The sequence below is a fragment of the Pelecanus crispus genome, chromosome 6 (assembly GCF_030463565.1).
Source record: "Pelecanus crispus isolate bPelCri1 chromosome 6, bPelCri1.pri, whole genome shotgun sequence".
Taxonomy (NCBI): Eukaryota; Metazoa; Chordata; class Aves; order Pelecaniformes; family Pelecanidae; genus Pelecanus; species Pelecanus crispus.
The window spans coordinates 33,252,105-33,269,012 of NC_134648.1; the positions used below are offsets into that span (position 1 = coordinate 33,252,105).

Here is a 16,908-nt window from a genome sequence, read left to right on the forward strand (position 1 = left end):
CTCACAGGGATCTGGCCCAGGATTTTTAGGTAACAGGCAAGTTGATTAGGAAAGGGTAGGTGATGCTAGCTGGGGCCGAGAACTGTGGGTCTCTCTTACCTGGCAGGCATCCTGCATTATTATTTGGAGGGTAAGTGAGGAGGTTCAGGAAGAGAAGGAAAGGGAAGTTCTGTCTCATTTTTGCTCACCTTGACCACCTTATATTCACATTGTTGCCAGTCACTGTACAATGAAGCTGAGCAGTCCCTCCCTCGGGTACTGTGATGCTTGGCAGAAGACCAGTGATCCTCAGCTCTCCTAAACCAGAAGGGAAATCATCGCTAGCAGGAAGACAATGCCACGCTGCCCCTGGTAGCAGGAGCGGTCCCTCATGGGAAAAGTCCAACATATGCTACGATGAGCTATGAGCCCCTAGGCCTTGAAACAGCATGTTTGGAGCTATGACATTCTTGCTATGAGAAATGCGGATTTCCTAAGGGCTTTGGCCCAAGCAAGGGCAAGTAGCAGAGGCCTCGAAGATCTTTTTCCTCCAGCTGGACACAAGCACATCACATGCACAGAACAACCATCTCCTTAGTTCCTCTTGCCTCTATACCCATTCCACAGGAGTGTCCCAGAAACAATGCCCTGAGAGTCATTCTTACTGTGCTATTAGTCCCTGTTCCCAGCTGCCTGGAGCACCGTGATCTACTAGACACTCACAGGTTACCATTGGGTAAAACAACTCACTCTTCCCTTGTCCTCAAGCTGCCTGTTAAACATCAGGTGTGAAGCCAAGAGGCATGGCCAGACAAGAAATGCACACTGCTCAGCCCCCCGTTTCCCACTTGTGTGCACACGCGTGTGTGCACAGACATGCCATGCATGCCTCCCTCCATCCAGTACCTAGAGGTCGGAACAGGACCTGGCGCTGGTCCTGGTCACGTCCATTCGAGGCAACGCAGGTAAAGACGCCAACGTCCTCAGAGCTGACCCGGCTGATCACCAGGGCCCCGTCTGACTGCTGCCTGTGTCTGGGGAACAAAACCAGAAAGCCCATCAGCCTGTGCTTGGGTCAGGATGGGACTCCAGCCACCAGAGCTGAAGCTGAGCCTCGTGCGCAGCTTTGTAGTAACACTGAGCAAAGGTTTAGCAGCAGCTCAGTTCGACTTGTAATGCAACCCCTGGTCCTCAAATCCCAGCACTAATGCTGTAGACTCTGGAAAAACTTGCTGCTAGAGCAGGCTTCTGTGAGCAGAGGGTGAGGGGAGCTGCAGGAGAGCTGCACCAGTAGCTGCGGAAGGTCGCTGCAGGCACCCCGATCTCTCTCTTTGCTGTGAAGCTCTGCCCTGCCCCACACACAAGCTGTTTTTTTGGCAAATTTGCTTGTCACTCTCTCAGCTAATCTTGTAGATGAACAAATTTCCGCTTTGGCTCACTTGTAGACCCTGTATCACAGCTGTTCACTTGCGGGTTCAATGTTCAGACTTTGACCTGTGAGCGAGGCTAGGGCAGTCAGGCAGTACGGTCCGGCCCTAATGGAAAAAGCTGGCCGGCGTAAAGCAGGATGGGCCCTATCTGCATGGCCAGCAGCTCCATTCTCTCAAGGAGAAGACAGGGAAGGCAAGGCAAGGCAAGGAAAGGAGAGGCTCTCCTCCACATGAACCTTCTTGTGGGTATGGTGGAGACACCTGGGAGCTCACCTGGGAGAGGAGAGGGGCTGCCCGTCTTTCTGCCACTCGATGGTGAGAGCTGGTGACGCTTCCACTGTGCAGGGCAGTCTGACTCTCTCCCCAATGTTGGCCTCCACTACTGAGGGCTCGCTCTTATCCATTCTCAATCTGCAAAGTCCACAAGCACAGCAAAAGATGCAGAAACATCCTCGTACAGCATTTGACCTCCAGCACAAGGCTTTTTTAATCACAAGCCTTATTTTTTGCCTCTAATGGGAAAAGGGCGGTCTCTGCACTCCCATCAGAGCTCTGATACTTGCCATTACCAACATTCACTCAAACATTCAGAAAAGACCAGCCTCCATCAAATCCTGCACAGCTTGGTGCCACACTCCAGCCAGCCAGCTTAACCCTTCGGAGACAGCAACCCTGTTTCTTATAGCATCCCCCTGGATAACAGCCTAGGAAGTGTTAACAACATGAGTGCATGGCAAATGGTACGAAGTCCTGAACAGGGCACCAAGCAAGTTTCCTCCAAGGTGCTTGTCTTGGCACACAAAAACGAGCAGATATTTTTTTGGGGTGTGAAGAGCACATTGCAATTACCTGACTGCACACAAGGCCCAGGAGCTGGCCATCCACTTCATGCAGCAGAAAGGTTGAGGTCAAGCTCTCACACCACTCATCTTCTCAGGTTCTTTGCTCTCTTATAACTGCAGCTAAACACCATTTTAGAGGGGAACTAAACCATCATGTTCCTAGAGTCAAATAAAAAATCATCTCCTCCACCCCCATTCTCTGACCTGAATTCTTGATCCCAAAAAACAAAACCAAAGAGCCTTAATTCAATGAATCACTTCTTTCTGCTTTTGGGCAGAAGCAGCTAAGGAGGTTGCTGGGGAGTTCAGCAAATTGGCTGGGATTTAGGTTGTAAACTCAAAATAAGGGAGGGATCAGATCATGGTCCCATTTAATCTGGACTCCCAACATGCTGAACAAAATATGCCACCCAGTACGTGAGGAAACAGTTTTGAGTCAAAATGATTTGTTCATAAAATATTGAAAATAAATGGGTGGGGGCTAAAGTAACTGGAGCTTTTTTTGATATACATATATCTATTTTGTGCTAATTAAGCAGTTCCTATTTGCTTTGCTTTTTTCCAGAACAGCTTTCTCTTTCTGCCTACACTAAGTTGAACAGCTAAGGATTCTGCCCTGATATTTCTACTTTCGTTTGAACCTAGCTCTTCTGCTGTCAGCCTTCCTGTGCATCTTTGCTCAGAATATGCTTCTTCCAAGAGATCCTTGGGGAGAACAGAAGACAGCTTGCAACTGGGATCTTCGCCCATCCCTGTTGTCAGCAGTTCAATACTGCTTGCTTCCCAACCGTGCCCCAGAACAGCTGACCCAGGACCTTTCCAATCTTCAGCTTTTCTACATGAAGAGATGCCATATGGTTCATCAGCTGGGCATGGTGGACAAACTGTTGCTGTATGTGAACTTACCTGTATGTGAATTGCTGGTGCACAGAGGAACCGGCTGCCTGTACAACTTTCCTGCCTCTGGATAGCTCTTCATGCTGCTGATTTTCCTTGTGGAGGACCCGACCTCTCTCACCCTCTGCCAGAGCAGCGCTCTGGTACTCTATTCAAAATAAAATGCCATATGTGAATAAAAGGACCCTTCTTACTGTGACCTCTTGCGTAGGGTTTCTATGAGCTTGGGAGAGCTTGCTGAACTGGAGCCAAAGAGCCCTTCAGCCATCTGTTTTCTGGCTGACTAGTGCAGTAAGCCAGCACTGTCTACTAATGAGAGTCACAGACCTGCAGGCAAGCAATTTTAGACTCCTTTCTCTCCTCTGTCAGTGAACATGTTGCAGCATCCCTTAGGCCACAATGCCTTCTGCCCCATGTGCCATTGCTGTGACAAAGTACACTTCAGAGATTGAAGGCTACAGGGTGCCTTGCTGGCCCATCTTTTGAGACTAGTCTTTCATATTTTTTTGCTTTTGTTTCTTAAATAAGGCACGTTTTTCAGAACAGGGAACCGTTTGTTATCCAGCAGGACCTGTTTGGGCAAAACACAAGACATAAATGCGCCAGCACAGACAGTTATGGCAGACTGGTCACATTATAGTGTGAGATGGAGAATCCAAGAAACTGCAGAAAATCTCTCTTGTGGAGCCTCCTTCCTGGGATCGGGAGGCAGCCGATGGCTACCAGGGAGGAAGCCACGGCTCCGGTTATGGGGTGACACTGCAGGGGAGGAAGAGCTTTAGGGCTAAGGCTTTATCATGAGGCAACACCAAAAGACACCCTGCTGCCTCCACACTCCCTCTTGGCACCCCTACAGCAGAGGAGACCGCCTGCTTTGACTAGCTCTTGGGACACTGCCGCCATGGAGTGAAGGCAACATGGCTAGCACAGTGTGGCAGCAGAGGAAGTTTGCTCCTGCAGCCAGCTTTATTGCTCCTGTTGTCAATAACCATTAACAAGGAGCCCTGAGCCACCTCTTTGGTCTTAAGTGGAAGACAAGTCACCTATGATCTGTAACTGAATCTGTCGGCTCTCTGTCCTCCCGTCAGAAATGAGGCATGTGTAAGTCCCGGCGTCCTCCGGCTTGACGTGGCTGATCACTAAGGAGCTGTCAGACTGGTAGGTGTGCCTGCAACAGGGGCAAGGATTAATTGCCTCTGCCTGGCCACGGACAGCAACTGGCCAAGGCAGAGCAGCCCTTCGTGCCGACGTTACATAAACCATCACCACGTTGTGCCCTCCCCGGCTTAGAAAAAAACACAACTCTGTTGACCACAGAGGGGTCACAGGCAGGGGAAATAACTGCGGTAGAAAGGAGGTCAGGAACAGAGAGGAAACTGAGATGGGAAAACAGGGAACTGCTTTCAGCAACCCGCTCCCATGAGGAGGCAAAATGCCCTTGCAGGCAGGAGCTTGAGCCCCAGCAGTCATCTGCAAACAGAAAAGCAGAACTGGACTTTTCTTAACTGTGATTTTCATAACACAGTGACTGACTGGCTCCTAACTGTTGCTGGAAACAGACCTCACAGGAAAAACAGGCTTTAAAAGTAGTTTTAAAAAAAATTATATCTTAGATGGGAGTGCCAGAAACTTCCAGCCAGAGGAACAATGAGTTACTTGGCTACAAGCTTCACCCTGGACTACTGTCTTAGTGCTGCCCCAAGATAAATCCAGCAGAGATGACATTTTTCTGTATCACTACCCACATGGCAGCTTCCACCAGTACCTTTTGACGGGACAGCACCTGTTCTGCCCCATAACACTAGCCAACACCTCAATACCATTGCAGACTGCATCCGTTTCTGCTGTGCACAGACCAGGTAGAAGGTTCATGCTCTTATGTCAGTACATGGCCTTGCTTCTGTATTCTTTTTCTTTTTTTTTTTTTTTTTTCCTAAGAATGTTAACAGTAAAATGACAAAGAAAGCAGGTGAGCATATTTGGCACTGTGCCCAGCAAGGAGCCCATCTGCTCTACAATGAAGGGAGCTGAGCTCACCTGTCAGAGGAGACTGGTCGGCCGTCCTTCATCCACTCCACTCTGGAGAAGGGGGACATGCCTGTCTTGCAGGCCAGCTGGATGTTTTGTCCCACGAATGCTGTCACAAGAGAGGGCTTGGCTTCCTCCAGGATGGCTCTGAAAGAGAAAGCGATTCCATTGGCACCTCTGCTGCCCTCCTCTCCTCTGGTCCTCCAGTGTGACTCTGGATGAGTCACAATCACAGGGCAAAGCAGGACCGGCTGCCCATTCAGCTCTGAGCAGATGCACCAGGCAACGTGTGAGGAGCCCTCTCTTACATGGCAAAGGCTGCTCTGGACAGACTGAATGCTACAATATCTCCAGGAAGAGAGAGAGAGTCCTACAAGCCATTTCTTCTGAAGGAACTGGGTTCAGCTCAGCAGACATACACAGATTCAGTGCAGACACATTTAGATCTAGCTCTACGCACTCCTGGTTTTCAGGGTGACACTGGATCCTGACCCAAACTCTGCATCTTAAAAGTCTTCCCTAGAACAACCCACTGCTGCTCCGTGCAGTGCTGAGATAAAGGCTCTGAAGTCAGAGTCTCACCTCAATTTCTTGGTCAGAACAAGAAAAACACCTATGGACTCTCATTTACAGTGTAGGAAATGCCCCCCAGACAAAGACCCCAGGATACTGCAGTCATTTCACACACCATACTTCCAGTGCTGTCAGAGAGCAGGGAGAGTGCAAGAAAAGAGAGAGCAGATAAATCGAGGGCCTGAATAATTTGGTTTGCCAAACGGCCACATGTATAGCCAATCCATTGCATGGTGTTCCCAGTTAGCTGGTCCCGGCTGGGGCAATACTTTCACTCCAGGGGAAGCTGCACTGATGCTTCACAATAAGCTGGCAGAACAGGGGGGGGGAGAAAAAAAAATAAATAAATAATAATAAAAAAAAATAAAATCACCACCTGTGTGGAGACCGTGCCGGGAATGAGTCTGCAGACACCTGGTGCCCAAATCCCTCCATCATGGAAACATCTGCTCTGAAAGCCTTATGCCACTGCTTGCCTTCATGGGGCAGCACCTGCTGGCCACTGCTACTCTGCCTCTCTGAGGGCCCAGGCGCTGCTGTTTCCCACAAGTGCAGCTGGCTCAGGCTGTCCAGTCTGCTTTGCTGGCTGCCCCAGCGCTGGCTCTCCACCGCACCAGTCCTTGGCAAAGACTCTGGCAGCACCTCACTTCTCCAGCTGTCCTGTCTGTGGCTGTCTTGTGCGGAGTTGGAAGCCCCATAGGCTCTTCCCTCTTGGCTGTGACTTGCAGACTGTCCCGAGGGTGGCTGCTGCGGACCCCGAGCATCCCCTGTACGAGAGCGGGAGCCAGCGTGCTGGTGTTGCAGGGCTCCTGTGCCAGAAGAGACCTGGTGCTCCAGAGGACTGACCCCCACAGAGTTGTGGCACGCTCTCATGCATTCCTCCTCCGAGGCAAAGCTGTTTCTATTGCCGTGACAGCCACCGTACCAAAACCGGTTGCACTTGCCAACAACAGTCACAAAGTACCAGCGAGTGGTCCAGTTTGTGCAGGGGCCGTGGGCACTGGGCAGCAGGCATATGACAGGATACGCTACCAAAAAGAGCAGAACAGAGGGAGATGTGAGGGTCACGAAGCACAAAGATCTGGGTGCTTCAAGCCACCTACCTAGATGATCTGATGGGCCATGTGGGCAGAGGGCAGGTGGAAAAGTAGGACACCTGAGTTTTGCACCCAGGTCTCCTTTGAAATTGGGCAGCTGCTCACATGTTTCTTTCTGCCCCAGTTTTGCCACTGGTGAAGGAGAATCAACCTCAGAGACATTTCTGAATCTAGATACTAGACGGATGCTTTATGGCCTTTCTTGGGGAATTGTGCAGCTGCAAGGTTGGCTCTGGGGCTTGTGGCTGCCATTGTCACATTCCCAGCCCACAAAGCAAGTGGATTAGACCCAGTTGTGAAGTCTCATACATTACAGAATACCTCTCCACACATTAATATAGAGGAGCACAGCCCACTGTATCTACAAATGGAGACCCTGTGCTCTGAGTCACAGGTATCACAGCCACATGCTGACAAACGCTGGATGCAGGGCTCCGACTGAGGGGTCCTTTGCCAAGCTCTGGTTGAGGATCCAGAGAGCTTTCCCTTTCCCCAAGGCATCCCCACAGGACTGAACAAGCAATCTCTGTGCTGTGGCAACAGGGCAAGGCAAGGCAGCAGCAATCATAGAATGGTTTGGGTGGAAGGGACCTTAAAGATCACCTAGTTTCAACCGCCCTTCCATGGTCTGGGACACCCTCCACTAGACCAGGTTGCTCAAAGCCCCATCCAAACTGGCCTTGAACACTTCCAGGGATGGGGCAACCACAAATTCTCTGGGAAACCTGTTCAGCATCTCACCACCCTCATAGTGAAGAATTTCTTCCTTATATCTAATCTCAATCATAGAATCATAGAATTGTTTAGGTTGGAAAAGACCTTTAAGATCATCTACCCTTTTTCAGTTTAACGCCATTACCCCTTGTCCTATGACTACATGCCCCTGTAAAAAGTCCAATGTGCCTGCAGAGGATACAGCTGGGAACTAAAGGAGCAGAGATGCTTTTGCCCAACAGCTCCAGTGCCCTCATAGTACAGCAGGCACTGTATTGAACTCTGCTGGCTGAAAGCACCCATGCAGCCCTGAGCGACACCTCCATCCTTAGCTGTAGCTCTCATTCCACCCCTGTCCATGGGCTGTCTGAAGGCTGAGCACGACCCTGATTCCTCAGAGAGGCCCTACTTCTCCTAAACCCAGGTAACTAATTTGGATGTCTTCTTAGGGGCAAGCAGCTCCCCGGAAATCCTACAGACTGACTGAGATCACACAAACACACTTCTGTGCAACTATCAGCAGAGGACAAGAAGAATTTCTGTGGTAGCTGACAGAACTGAACCATCTGGCTGCTTTTCTGTACTCCCTCCAAGCTTCCCCTGCCCCAGCCACCAGGCAGAATTTCTTTTCAAAGAGATAATTTACTACATTTTACAGAGAGCAGAGCCTCTACACAAGAAGCTTCCATACACTACTAGATTCTGTAGGACTCTTCCTACGTTTCTAAACCAGAAGCCAAAGCATCACTTACGGTAGTTGGGCCTATTGAGACATCCTTCACCTCGAGGACCTGAAGCTGAAGCGGCATTGTCAAAACAGCAGCCGTACACAGAACTGCGGCACTCGCCTGAGGGGTGCTGCTGGGACAAGGCTTGGCTTGCCTTGGAAACAGGAATTGAAAGCCAAAAGTTATCATGCATACATGAGGACAGTAGCACATGCAAGGCACCGTGTCCAAGCTGTCGGCTGCAGAAGGCCAGCTGTTAGAGGAACGACTATTTGTTTGTTTGCCTCCTAGAGGCTTTCATGCCGGGAAGGGGTGGGAAATTTGGCTGTTAGCCACGGAGCCAGGGCTGCACTTCTCTGCAAGACAGACCTAACCAGCCCAGCAGCAGGCCATTTTTTTCAGCCAGCCCCACCAAGCACCCCAAGGTATGAGGGGAATTATGTCCCTGACTACTTTGCCCTCAATTAATCTGCAGAGGTGACAAACAAAGGCAATTAATAGTGGCCATGTTTTTCCCATTTTTTCTCCTAGAAATTGGATGGCAAGTTTCTGACTGACAGAAATTTGATTACTCGGGATTATTCAATCAGTTCTACACAGGATGCTCTTCTACTTCTCAGACATCTCCCAACCACCCACCCTGTCTGCTGCTTACAGGGGATCGCAGGTGGATGCCCCAGACTGAACAGGAGCAAAGTGGGCCAAAGGGCTTGATGCTATGCTTGGAGGATTGGTTCTCCAGCATTACTGGCAGCACAACAGAAACCCACAATCTGAGTCAGCGGGGTCAAACCTGAATCTTCATACCCTATGGATGGCTAAAACGCACAGGGGTTTTGTACTTACTGTTGGAGCAGCCACAGTGGGCTGATTTCTGCTCGCTTGAATGTCACGGTAATATTGTGGGCATCCCATGTTGTTTGGACCCTGGGCAGCCGATACTCCATCAGGACAGCATCCGTACCTACAGGCAGAAGGCAGAAGGGCTGCAGCAATACCTGACCTGCCTGGTTCAACAGGCACAGGCTGTAAATTTCAGTAAGCCCCCAGGAAAGGCAATGCTTCCCTGTTCAGGCCTATCTACCTCCAGCTACCTGTTTCGGTGACAAATGCTGAAGGGGCAACCTCTCCCCAGAGGGCCCGAAGCCGGAGTGTGCCCATCTGGACAGCAGCCGTGTGGGCTCCGATGACAGTCCTGAGAGCCAGTCCCTGCAGTAGCGTCCTGAGAGAAGCTGAGCTGATGGGAACCCAATGAGCGTGACTGGGATTCCCAGCGAACAGGCAACAAGTTGATGCCACCATGGTCCGTGGTGGATGGGATGTGGTGATTCCCAGAGGTACTGTGGATTGTGGAGCTCCCAGGGAGCATCCTGTTATCGCCAGAATCTGGGGAGAGAACTCCTTAAAGCATGCAGGTAAGAGCCAAAGTCTGGTCAATTTTCCTCATCTCTGCTCTCTTTCACCTGCTCAGGGCTACATGGCAGGCTTTTCCATATCGGGATTTCACCTGAATATGTGTCTTCTGGCCTACTCTTCTGGATTTGGTTGTCCTGAGGTTCTTTTGCTCACTGCCCTGACCATTCTTCCTGTTGTCCCATGAGAAACCACCTGCCACATACTGTGGTTCCCTCACATGATCCCTTCGTCTTCCTGTGATCTGCTTTGGGCAGCATTTCTCTCAGCCAGCATTTAAGTCATGCTGCCAGAGCCTAGGATCTATATACTGTACAGTCTCTTCTTCATGGACAGATTCAGATACTGCTCACTATCATGTAAAAGAATCTACACTTTGTCCCTGGCTCCACAGTTTTCTAGAAAGCCATGAAATGAACAAGAGAAATTAATAAAAGTAGGAACCCACACCCTGTTTCAAGTCCGCCATCACCAAAAACCCAAACTAACAAAATCCTTCCAGACCTGTGGCAGGGCTGTTTGGGTTGTAACGTGTCAGCAAGGACTGGCGAGTGATGTCATATCCCATAGTGTCCTGCATACTGGGGACGTCTGCAAAAAAAGCCATACAGAAAATTAGTGCAGTTAATCCAGCCCTATGTTCTAATAATTGCAAATGCATCTAGGAGCCAAGAGGAGACTAAAGGTGATGAAAATGTTTCTTTTCTCCTGGAACAGCTGCTGAGCAGCAATTGGATACGATTGGGTTGTTAGGACAGCAACCTTTGATGGGCGGGCTGACAAAAGTCAGCATTTCAGCTCTGGCCTGAAGACTAGACACAGACAGCAAACAAAACCTTCTGAGCCGTTGTGCCTCCTTTATAACTGGTCCACAGAGGGATGAGAGTTGGCTATAGTTTTTAGCTACTGAGCCTGCCCAGGTTGCCATCCTTCTTGACTGGGAGTTCCTGGGGTCAGTCTGCAGCACACACTGGGACAGAGCCATCACAGAATACCAAATTCCAAATGGACACCCACCAATGTTGTTCTCAAGCCTGTTACATGCATTTCAAACAGCACAGGTGCCGGGACTCTGAAGATGCCATGGTTAGGTGCACAAAACATAAGCTCACAGGATGGAGACAGGCAGGCACGAAGTGGAGAACAGAAGCTGGTGCAGAGCTGGGAATTTCTACTCCTAAACAAAAGCATCTTAGGAAAAGCTAGGTGTGCAGCAGTATCACTCACGCTGTGGCAGGTAGCAGGGCTGCATGTTGCAGCTACCCAGGGTGGCTGGTTTCTGTGGCTGGATGGCTTTGCATGTCTCAGAACTGTAGAATTTGGAGTCGCCGTCAGCGCAGATGACTTGGCGTGTCCGGATGCCCGAATTGCAGCTCTTCGAACACTTGGGCACAGAGACAAGGCAAGTGAGCAGGCGCAACAGAGGCCAAATGCAGGAACCCCACCGATCAGAAGTGTGGCACACCTGCACAATTAGCTGCAGCCTGAGCACAGCTTCCTCCACCAAGACAAAGCAAACAATACTTCAGCTGGATTCATCTGAACAATTAGAAAACCATACTTCAAACCATTTTACAAAATGTTGCACCCAGCCCGAAGCATTAGGCCCTGAGCCACATTCAGCCTGCAACACCCAGATGAGCTGCTGTTACCCGCAGTGGTGCAGCAGGGAGCTGGAGAGAATTGTTTCAGCCTGGCCTGAAGTCATCTCAATACTATGGGGATCCACCAGCTCTGAGAAGGTCAGATTTGAACTATGTATTCAAGAACAACAGTTTACAATGGCAGAGCAAACTGGCGGGTTTCTTCTAAGCAGCTAACTGGGGTTCCTCTCACTGGAAGCTGTGGATGAAGAGGGAGCAATGAGCGCAGCTCAGGAGAGGGAAGAGGATGAGGTATCTGTGTAACCCACCTGCTCGTGGCAAGCTCTACAAACCCTGGGAGAATATTTCTCCCTCTTATTCAGATGCAGATAGGAGCCCTTCTGATATTGGAAAACCAGGGGCAAGGAAAGATCAAGATTAAGGTATGCAACTTTTTTAGCTGCTATTAAAACTTGGCCCACATCTCATGAAGAACCAGATGTAACATATTCTAACTCAGAACAAGCTGGTCTGGCTAGCACAGAAGTGAAAAAGTGTATTTGGAAGTCACCTGATGCATTGGATCTACCCCTATCTCCTCCCCCCGGCACTTTTCCCGGGTTGAACAGAGTCTGGCTCCCTCCACAAAGACAAAAGTAATCCAGCTGAAGCACAGTTTATCTGAACAATTACCAAAATTTACTTTAAACCATATCACTAAACGCAATGACCAGTCCTGAAGCCTGGAGATCTAAGCCATACTCAGCCAGAGAGCTGTTCTGCTATTCACAGTGATGGAGCGAAGAACTGGGAATAAGCAGCAAGAGTGGATTTTTTCAGCTTATTGGCTGCATTTTGACACTGTCACCGAAACTATAACCCCCCCCCGAAAGGATTTATTTTTGTAGCAGCTGCATACAAAGCAGGCAGCAGATTAACTGGAGCATTACTAGTGCCAGTTACAACACAACTGTGAGCCAAGGGTTTGGTAATGAAGCAGTACGTGCTCCCAGCCTCAGCCAACGTGCAGACTGCACGGATCAAAGCTTGTTTGTGAGGAGCACAGCAGTATAATCAGTTATTTCCAAACCATGCAAGTGCAATGCTCACCAGGCCCCAGTCTCCAACATGCCAGCCAATTTCCTGGATGCAGTTCTCCTTAAGGCAGGGCTGGGTGGCTGATGGCTTTGGCTCCGTTAGGCAAGCGAAGTCCTGAGCCTGAGAGCCCTGCTGCGTTCTGCAGGTGACGGTCCGGGTCTGGACCCCTTCCCCACAGCTGGCTGAGCACTGCAGAAAAGGGCCCAACAATTACAAGGAAGCACCTGGCTTCCACTTGCATTTCCAGGCTGTGCTCCCTAACATCAGGGCAGAGAACCATTTTGAGATTGCCTAAAACAACCAACCATCATTAAAACCATCTTCTGGGATGGGAGTTAGCAGAGTAGTTGTTTATTCTGTAGAAGATACAATAAGGCATGGTGGATAGGGTCTGAGAGACCTGGAGCTCACTGGATGATTTTGGCCTAGTCATATCACTTCTCTTGATCTGTACCAAAGAAGACATGGAAAATGATTTTGGGAAAATATCAATACTGCAGAATACATTGAGGATAATAAATGACAGGAAATACCTGGAATCTCATGTTATTTACTGCTGATTAAAATCAGCTCAAGGTAAAGAATTCAAGGGAAGATAAAAAGATTAAGTTCTTGTATTGCTCATGTCTTCTGCCTGAAGACCTTGTGCTCCACTTTTTCAGTGTGGGCCTGTGACACAACTTCTATACTAGTAACTGGTTTGTGACATTTTCAATGCCCTCGTAAATTCACAGTGGTGTTTCCTGGAATCCAGCCTACTTCTCCGTGAATTACCAAGGGCTCTTACAGAGAGCATTAACTTGGGGACAGTCTGAATTACTTCAGATGAGCTTCCCATCTGAGTTTCAGCCACTCATTTACTAGAGTGACCTTTATCTCTGAGACCACATGAAGCACAGTTGCTTTTGAGAACCCTAGAATGAATCACTTAGGAATCAGTTTGTAAGAACACAACTGTTGGTGCCTTCCCCAAACAGTGCTCTTACTCCGCAGCCCCGAAGTCATCTCAGTATTCACACCTCACATTTCACAAGAGGGAGGAGGGGCGGGGGAAGGACTTTACCGTCTATGTTATCGTGCCTCAAAGTTGCATTTTATGCTGCTGCACCACTCAGACAAAGTACCACCACAAGAGCATAAGTCAAATGTTGCAAGTGTGCATGTACTTCTTTTAAAAGAGGAAAATTCACTTTAGGGACTGAGTAGACACTACCTTTACTTTCTAAGCCCTTGGAACATAAGGTGCCTTCTAAATGCCTGGCTGGCAGCGCTGAGCACATACAGTTTGAACAGTCTCCTCTCCTGGAGTTATAAAAGTACACGGGCATCAAAAATGAACCACTCAACTGTGTTTGAAGAAGCCCTGCACTGACACACAGCAAACAGCAGGTCACCAGTGTTTCAAGAGTATCTTGCTTACCGACCATTGTGATTTTAGTACTGCTGTCCAGGGCTAGTAATGCTGAGGCAGCAATATGCATGGAAGTAAGCAGCACAGGCAGGAGCCATGAGCCATGAGGGGAGGTTTAGGTTGGAAATTAGGAAAAATTTCTTTACGGAAAGGGTGGTCAAGAATTGGAACAGGCTGCCCAGAGAGGTGGTGGAGTCACCATCCCTGGAAGTGTTCAAAAAACGGGTAGATGTGGCACTTGGGGACATGGTTTAGTCCAGTCTACCCTTGATTGGCTTAGAGTAGACTTGGTAGTGTAGGTTAATGGTTGGACTGGATGATCTTAAAGGTCTTTTCCAACCTAAACAATTCTATGATTCTAATATGTGCCAAGAGGCAGTTGCCTCCCACGCAAAAACTCACCTCTGACCAGGGCCCCGTGCTCCAGGTCGCGCACTGTCTCATGTTGCAGGGCTGACTGCTGCGAGGCTGCTGCGCGAAGGCCATGCACTCAGCGTTATCCACCACCCCTTGGGAGCTCTGACCGTCGAATGCCACACAGTAAACGGAGCGAGTCTGGGTGCCCCCACCACAGGTAGCTGAGCAGGATCCCCACTCCCCCATTTTCCACCTGCAGGTCACAGAATCAAGCAAACAAATGTAAGCCCAGCTAAACTGCCCAGACGCACAGAGGAGGTCAGTGCCACGTCCCTGTTGTAATCAGACATGGAAAATGTCCCTTTGCAGAATAGAGTCAGAGATGAGTTCCCATTTGACCAAGCGCTGCCCAGCTTAAGTGGCAATGAAGAGCAAGAGTCCCACTCCAGAGACAAATCCCCAACTGCAAAATACTTGTTTCTCTGGAAGTGCAGAGCTTTCCCAGAGCGGGGAGATTTTTCTCCATGGCTTTTGGTCTCTTGGTGTCTGAAAAAATGTCATGCCTGAATGGAATACCAAAGACAAAAAAACCCAAACCAACCAACCAAACAAAAAACCCCCAATCCAGATTAGCTAAAAGAAAAAAAAGCAACCTAAACCCACCTAACCACCCATTACACCCCAGCCATTATCAGAAACAGTAAAACCAAGCCAAGACCTCAGTCTGCCTGCAAACTATGCCAGACACTCCTGGAAGTGCTTGTGAACTTTTCGCTGACAGCCAGTACAAAGCTGGTTTTATTCCTCCCATTGGCCAAATTCTCTAACAGCAGCACACACAAAAAAGCCCCAAAAACTTTAAATAGATTTTGTCCTGTGTTTGGTTGCTGAAGCTGTCACAGAAATGGCATACCCTTGCTAATGGAAGAGGGAATGTCCACAAAACGATCTGACTGTTTGGATGCTAAAATCCCTGCCCTTGTCCACTCCTGTGTCTCAGAGCTGCCCAGGTAGCCGGGACCGCAGCTTACATGGCCTGGCTTCAGGGACAACATGATGTGTAATTCCTACTCCGGCGTGCTGCACAGTCTAAAGGCACTGGTGGTGCAGGGGGAACATCATGGTGATCTGCTTGTCAGCTGCTACCTCCCCTTGCAGTCAGGTAAGCTCCAGCCAGGGTGTGAAGGCAGTTCATGTTTTCTCCCTTAGCCTTCCAGCTGCTTCCCTGGTCTACTGTCACCACCCCTAAACTGACTTTCAGCCAGCCAATTCACACTTACACTCTGCCAGAAACTCCACAGCAGACTCAGCCAAGAGAAGACATGTTCATCTCCTTAAGATACCCTTCTTTACTCTTAAAGGTGCAAATATCAGACCAAAACTGAATGGCCTTTGCTGTAAAATAAGATGCTCCCTTTGGAAAGGGAACAACGACAGCAAGTAGAAGCTACTTAGAGCAATGCGGTTGCAGGGCTTAAAACAAATTCTTTGATCAAGATTTTTCAGAAGCTCCAGTGGGGATAAAAAAACCAAACTGTATTCTGCCTAGTGTAAAGCAAATGTACAGTTTTAGAAAGACTGTATTAACTGTATGGGCCCACCTACAGCTTCCTTCAATTGTGAGCCAGGACATCTTGTCTGATACTTGTTTCATTTCCTTTGGAAGACAAGGTCAACCACAAGGCTGGGACCCTCATCAGAGGGCAAAGCATTGCAAATCCTAAGCTATTAGCAGTTTACTGAAGGACAACTGTTTTGGTTTTGCTCTTTTTTTACTTCTCATACCTCAGTGTACATTAGAATCATAGAATTGTTTAGGTTGGAAAAGACCTTTAAGATCATCCAGTCCAACCATTAACCTAACACTACTAAGTCCACCACTAAACTATGTCCGTAAGTGCCACATCTACATGTTTTTTAAATACCTCCAGGGATGGTGACTCAACTGCTTCCCTGGACAGCCTGTTCCAGTGCCTGACAGGCCCTTTCTGTGAAGAAATTTTTCCTAATATCCAATCTGAACCTCCCCTGGTGCAACTTACATACTTAGATTGTAAGTATTGTATCTGGCACACCCTTGTACTCATTACATTATACAGGCACTTTTCTGCCTGCTGTAGGGCCCATGCCAAAGAAATAAGAGCTTTTGAGGAACCCTGAGACTTTTGCTTTGGCACTCTGGGATCCTGGCCAGTGTTTCAATCTCCCAATCCATCATGCTCTCTTTTCCTTTCTGTTCTTTTATTTATCTTGATAAATCAAACAAAAATCTTCTAGAACATCTCTTCACCTCTCTACCCTGATTCCAGAGAAAAAAACAATTATCAGGATAAGCAGCCAAAAGCTATGAAAAAACCTGTCCCCTTCCCAGTGCCATAAGAGCCAAATTACCAGGAACATGCACAACCACCTAAGCAAAGCTGCCAGCGAACACCCTCCACCATCACTTCCATTGGCAAGAATCACAAGCAAAGCACGACCCACTGCTACCACCAGTGCCGAAGAGGAAAGCCCCCACATCCCCACAGACTTCAGTGGGCAACGAGGTGGAGAGCAGAAGAGAGCAGCTGCCTTCCTGTGCTTTCTGTAACCTCCTTCTCCTTGTTACCTCTTCATCTGAGAGCTCCGTGCTCCACTGTGACTCCAGGCTTGTGGCAGATAGACGTAAGAAGTCCTTTATACACAGAACAAAGGATTTAAAGAACTTAAAGCAAGTAGCTACAGGCTACCATGTATTCAGAAACGCTTCCAGGTTTCC

The 16,908-nt window shown here is 48.8% G+C and overlaps 1 protein-coding gene across 1 annotated transcript in view; it reads right to left on the reverse strand.

The window, feature by feature from the left end:
• PAPLN (papilin, proteoglycan like sulfated glycoprotein) overlaps window positions 1-16,908 on the reverse strand; it is a 39,520-nt gene that overhangs the window by 2,073 nt on the left and 20,539 nt on the right. The window contains exons 12-26 of the mRNA XM_075713031.1: window positions 16,759-16,824; window positions 14,196-14,403; window positions 12,395-12,571; window positions 10,929-11,085; window positions 10,206-10,292; window positions 9,383-9,674; window positions 9,135-9,252; window positions 8,313-8,442; window positions 6,126-6,777; window positions 5,186-5,323; window positions 4,192-4,316; window positions 3,158-3,296; window positions 1,683-1,820; window positions 886-1,013; window positions 189-297 (exon numbers count right to left, since the gene is read on the reverse strand). Of these exons, the coding sequence (XP_075569146.1) occupies window positions 189-297; window positions 886-1,013; window positions 1,683-1,820; window positions 3,158-3,296; window positions 4,192-4,316; window positions 5,186-5,323; window positions 6,126-6,777; window positions 8,313-8,442; window positions 9,135-9,252; window positions 9,383-9,674; window positions 10,206-10,292; window positions 10,929-11,085; window positions 12,395-12,571; window positions 14,196-14,403; window positions 16,759-16,824 (2,664 nt within the window). The remainder of the gene's footprint in view (window positions 1-188; window positions 298-885; window positions 1,014-1,682; window positions 1,821-3,157; window positions 3,297-4,191; window positions 4,317-5,185; window positions 5,324-6,125; window positions 6,778-8,312; window positions 8,443-9,134; window positions 9,253-9,382; window positions 9,675-10,205; window positions 10,293-10,928; window positions 11,086-12,394; window positions 12,572-14,195; window positions 14,404-16,758; window positions 16,825-16,908) is intronic.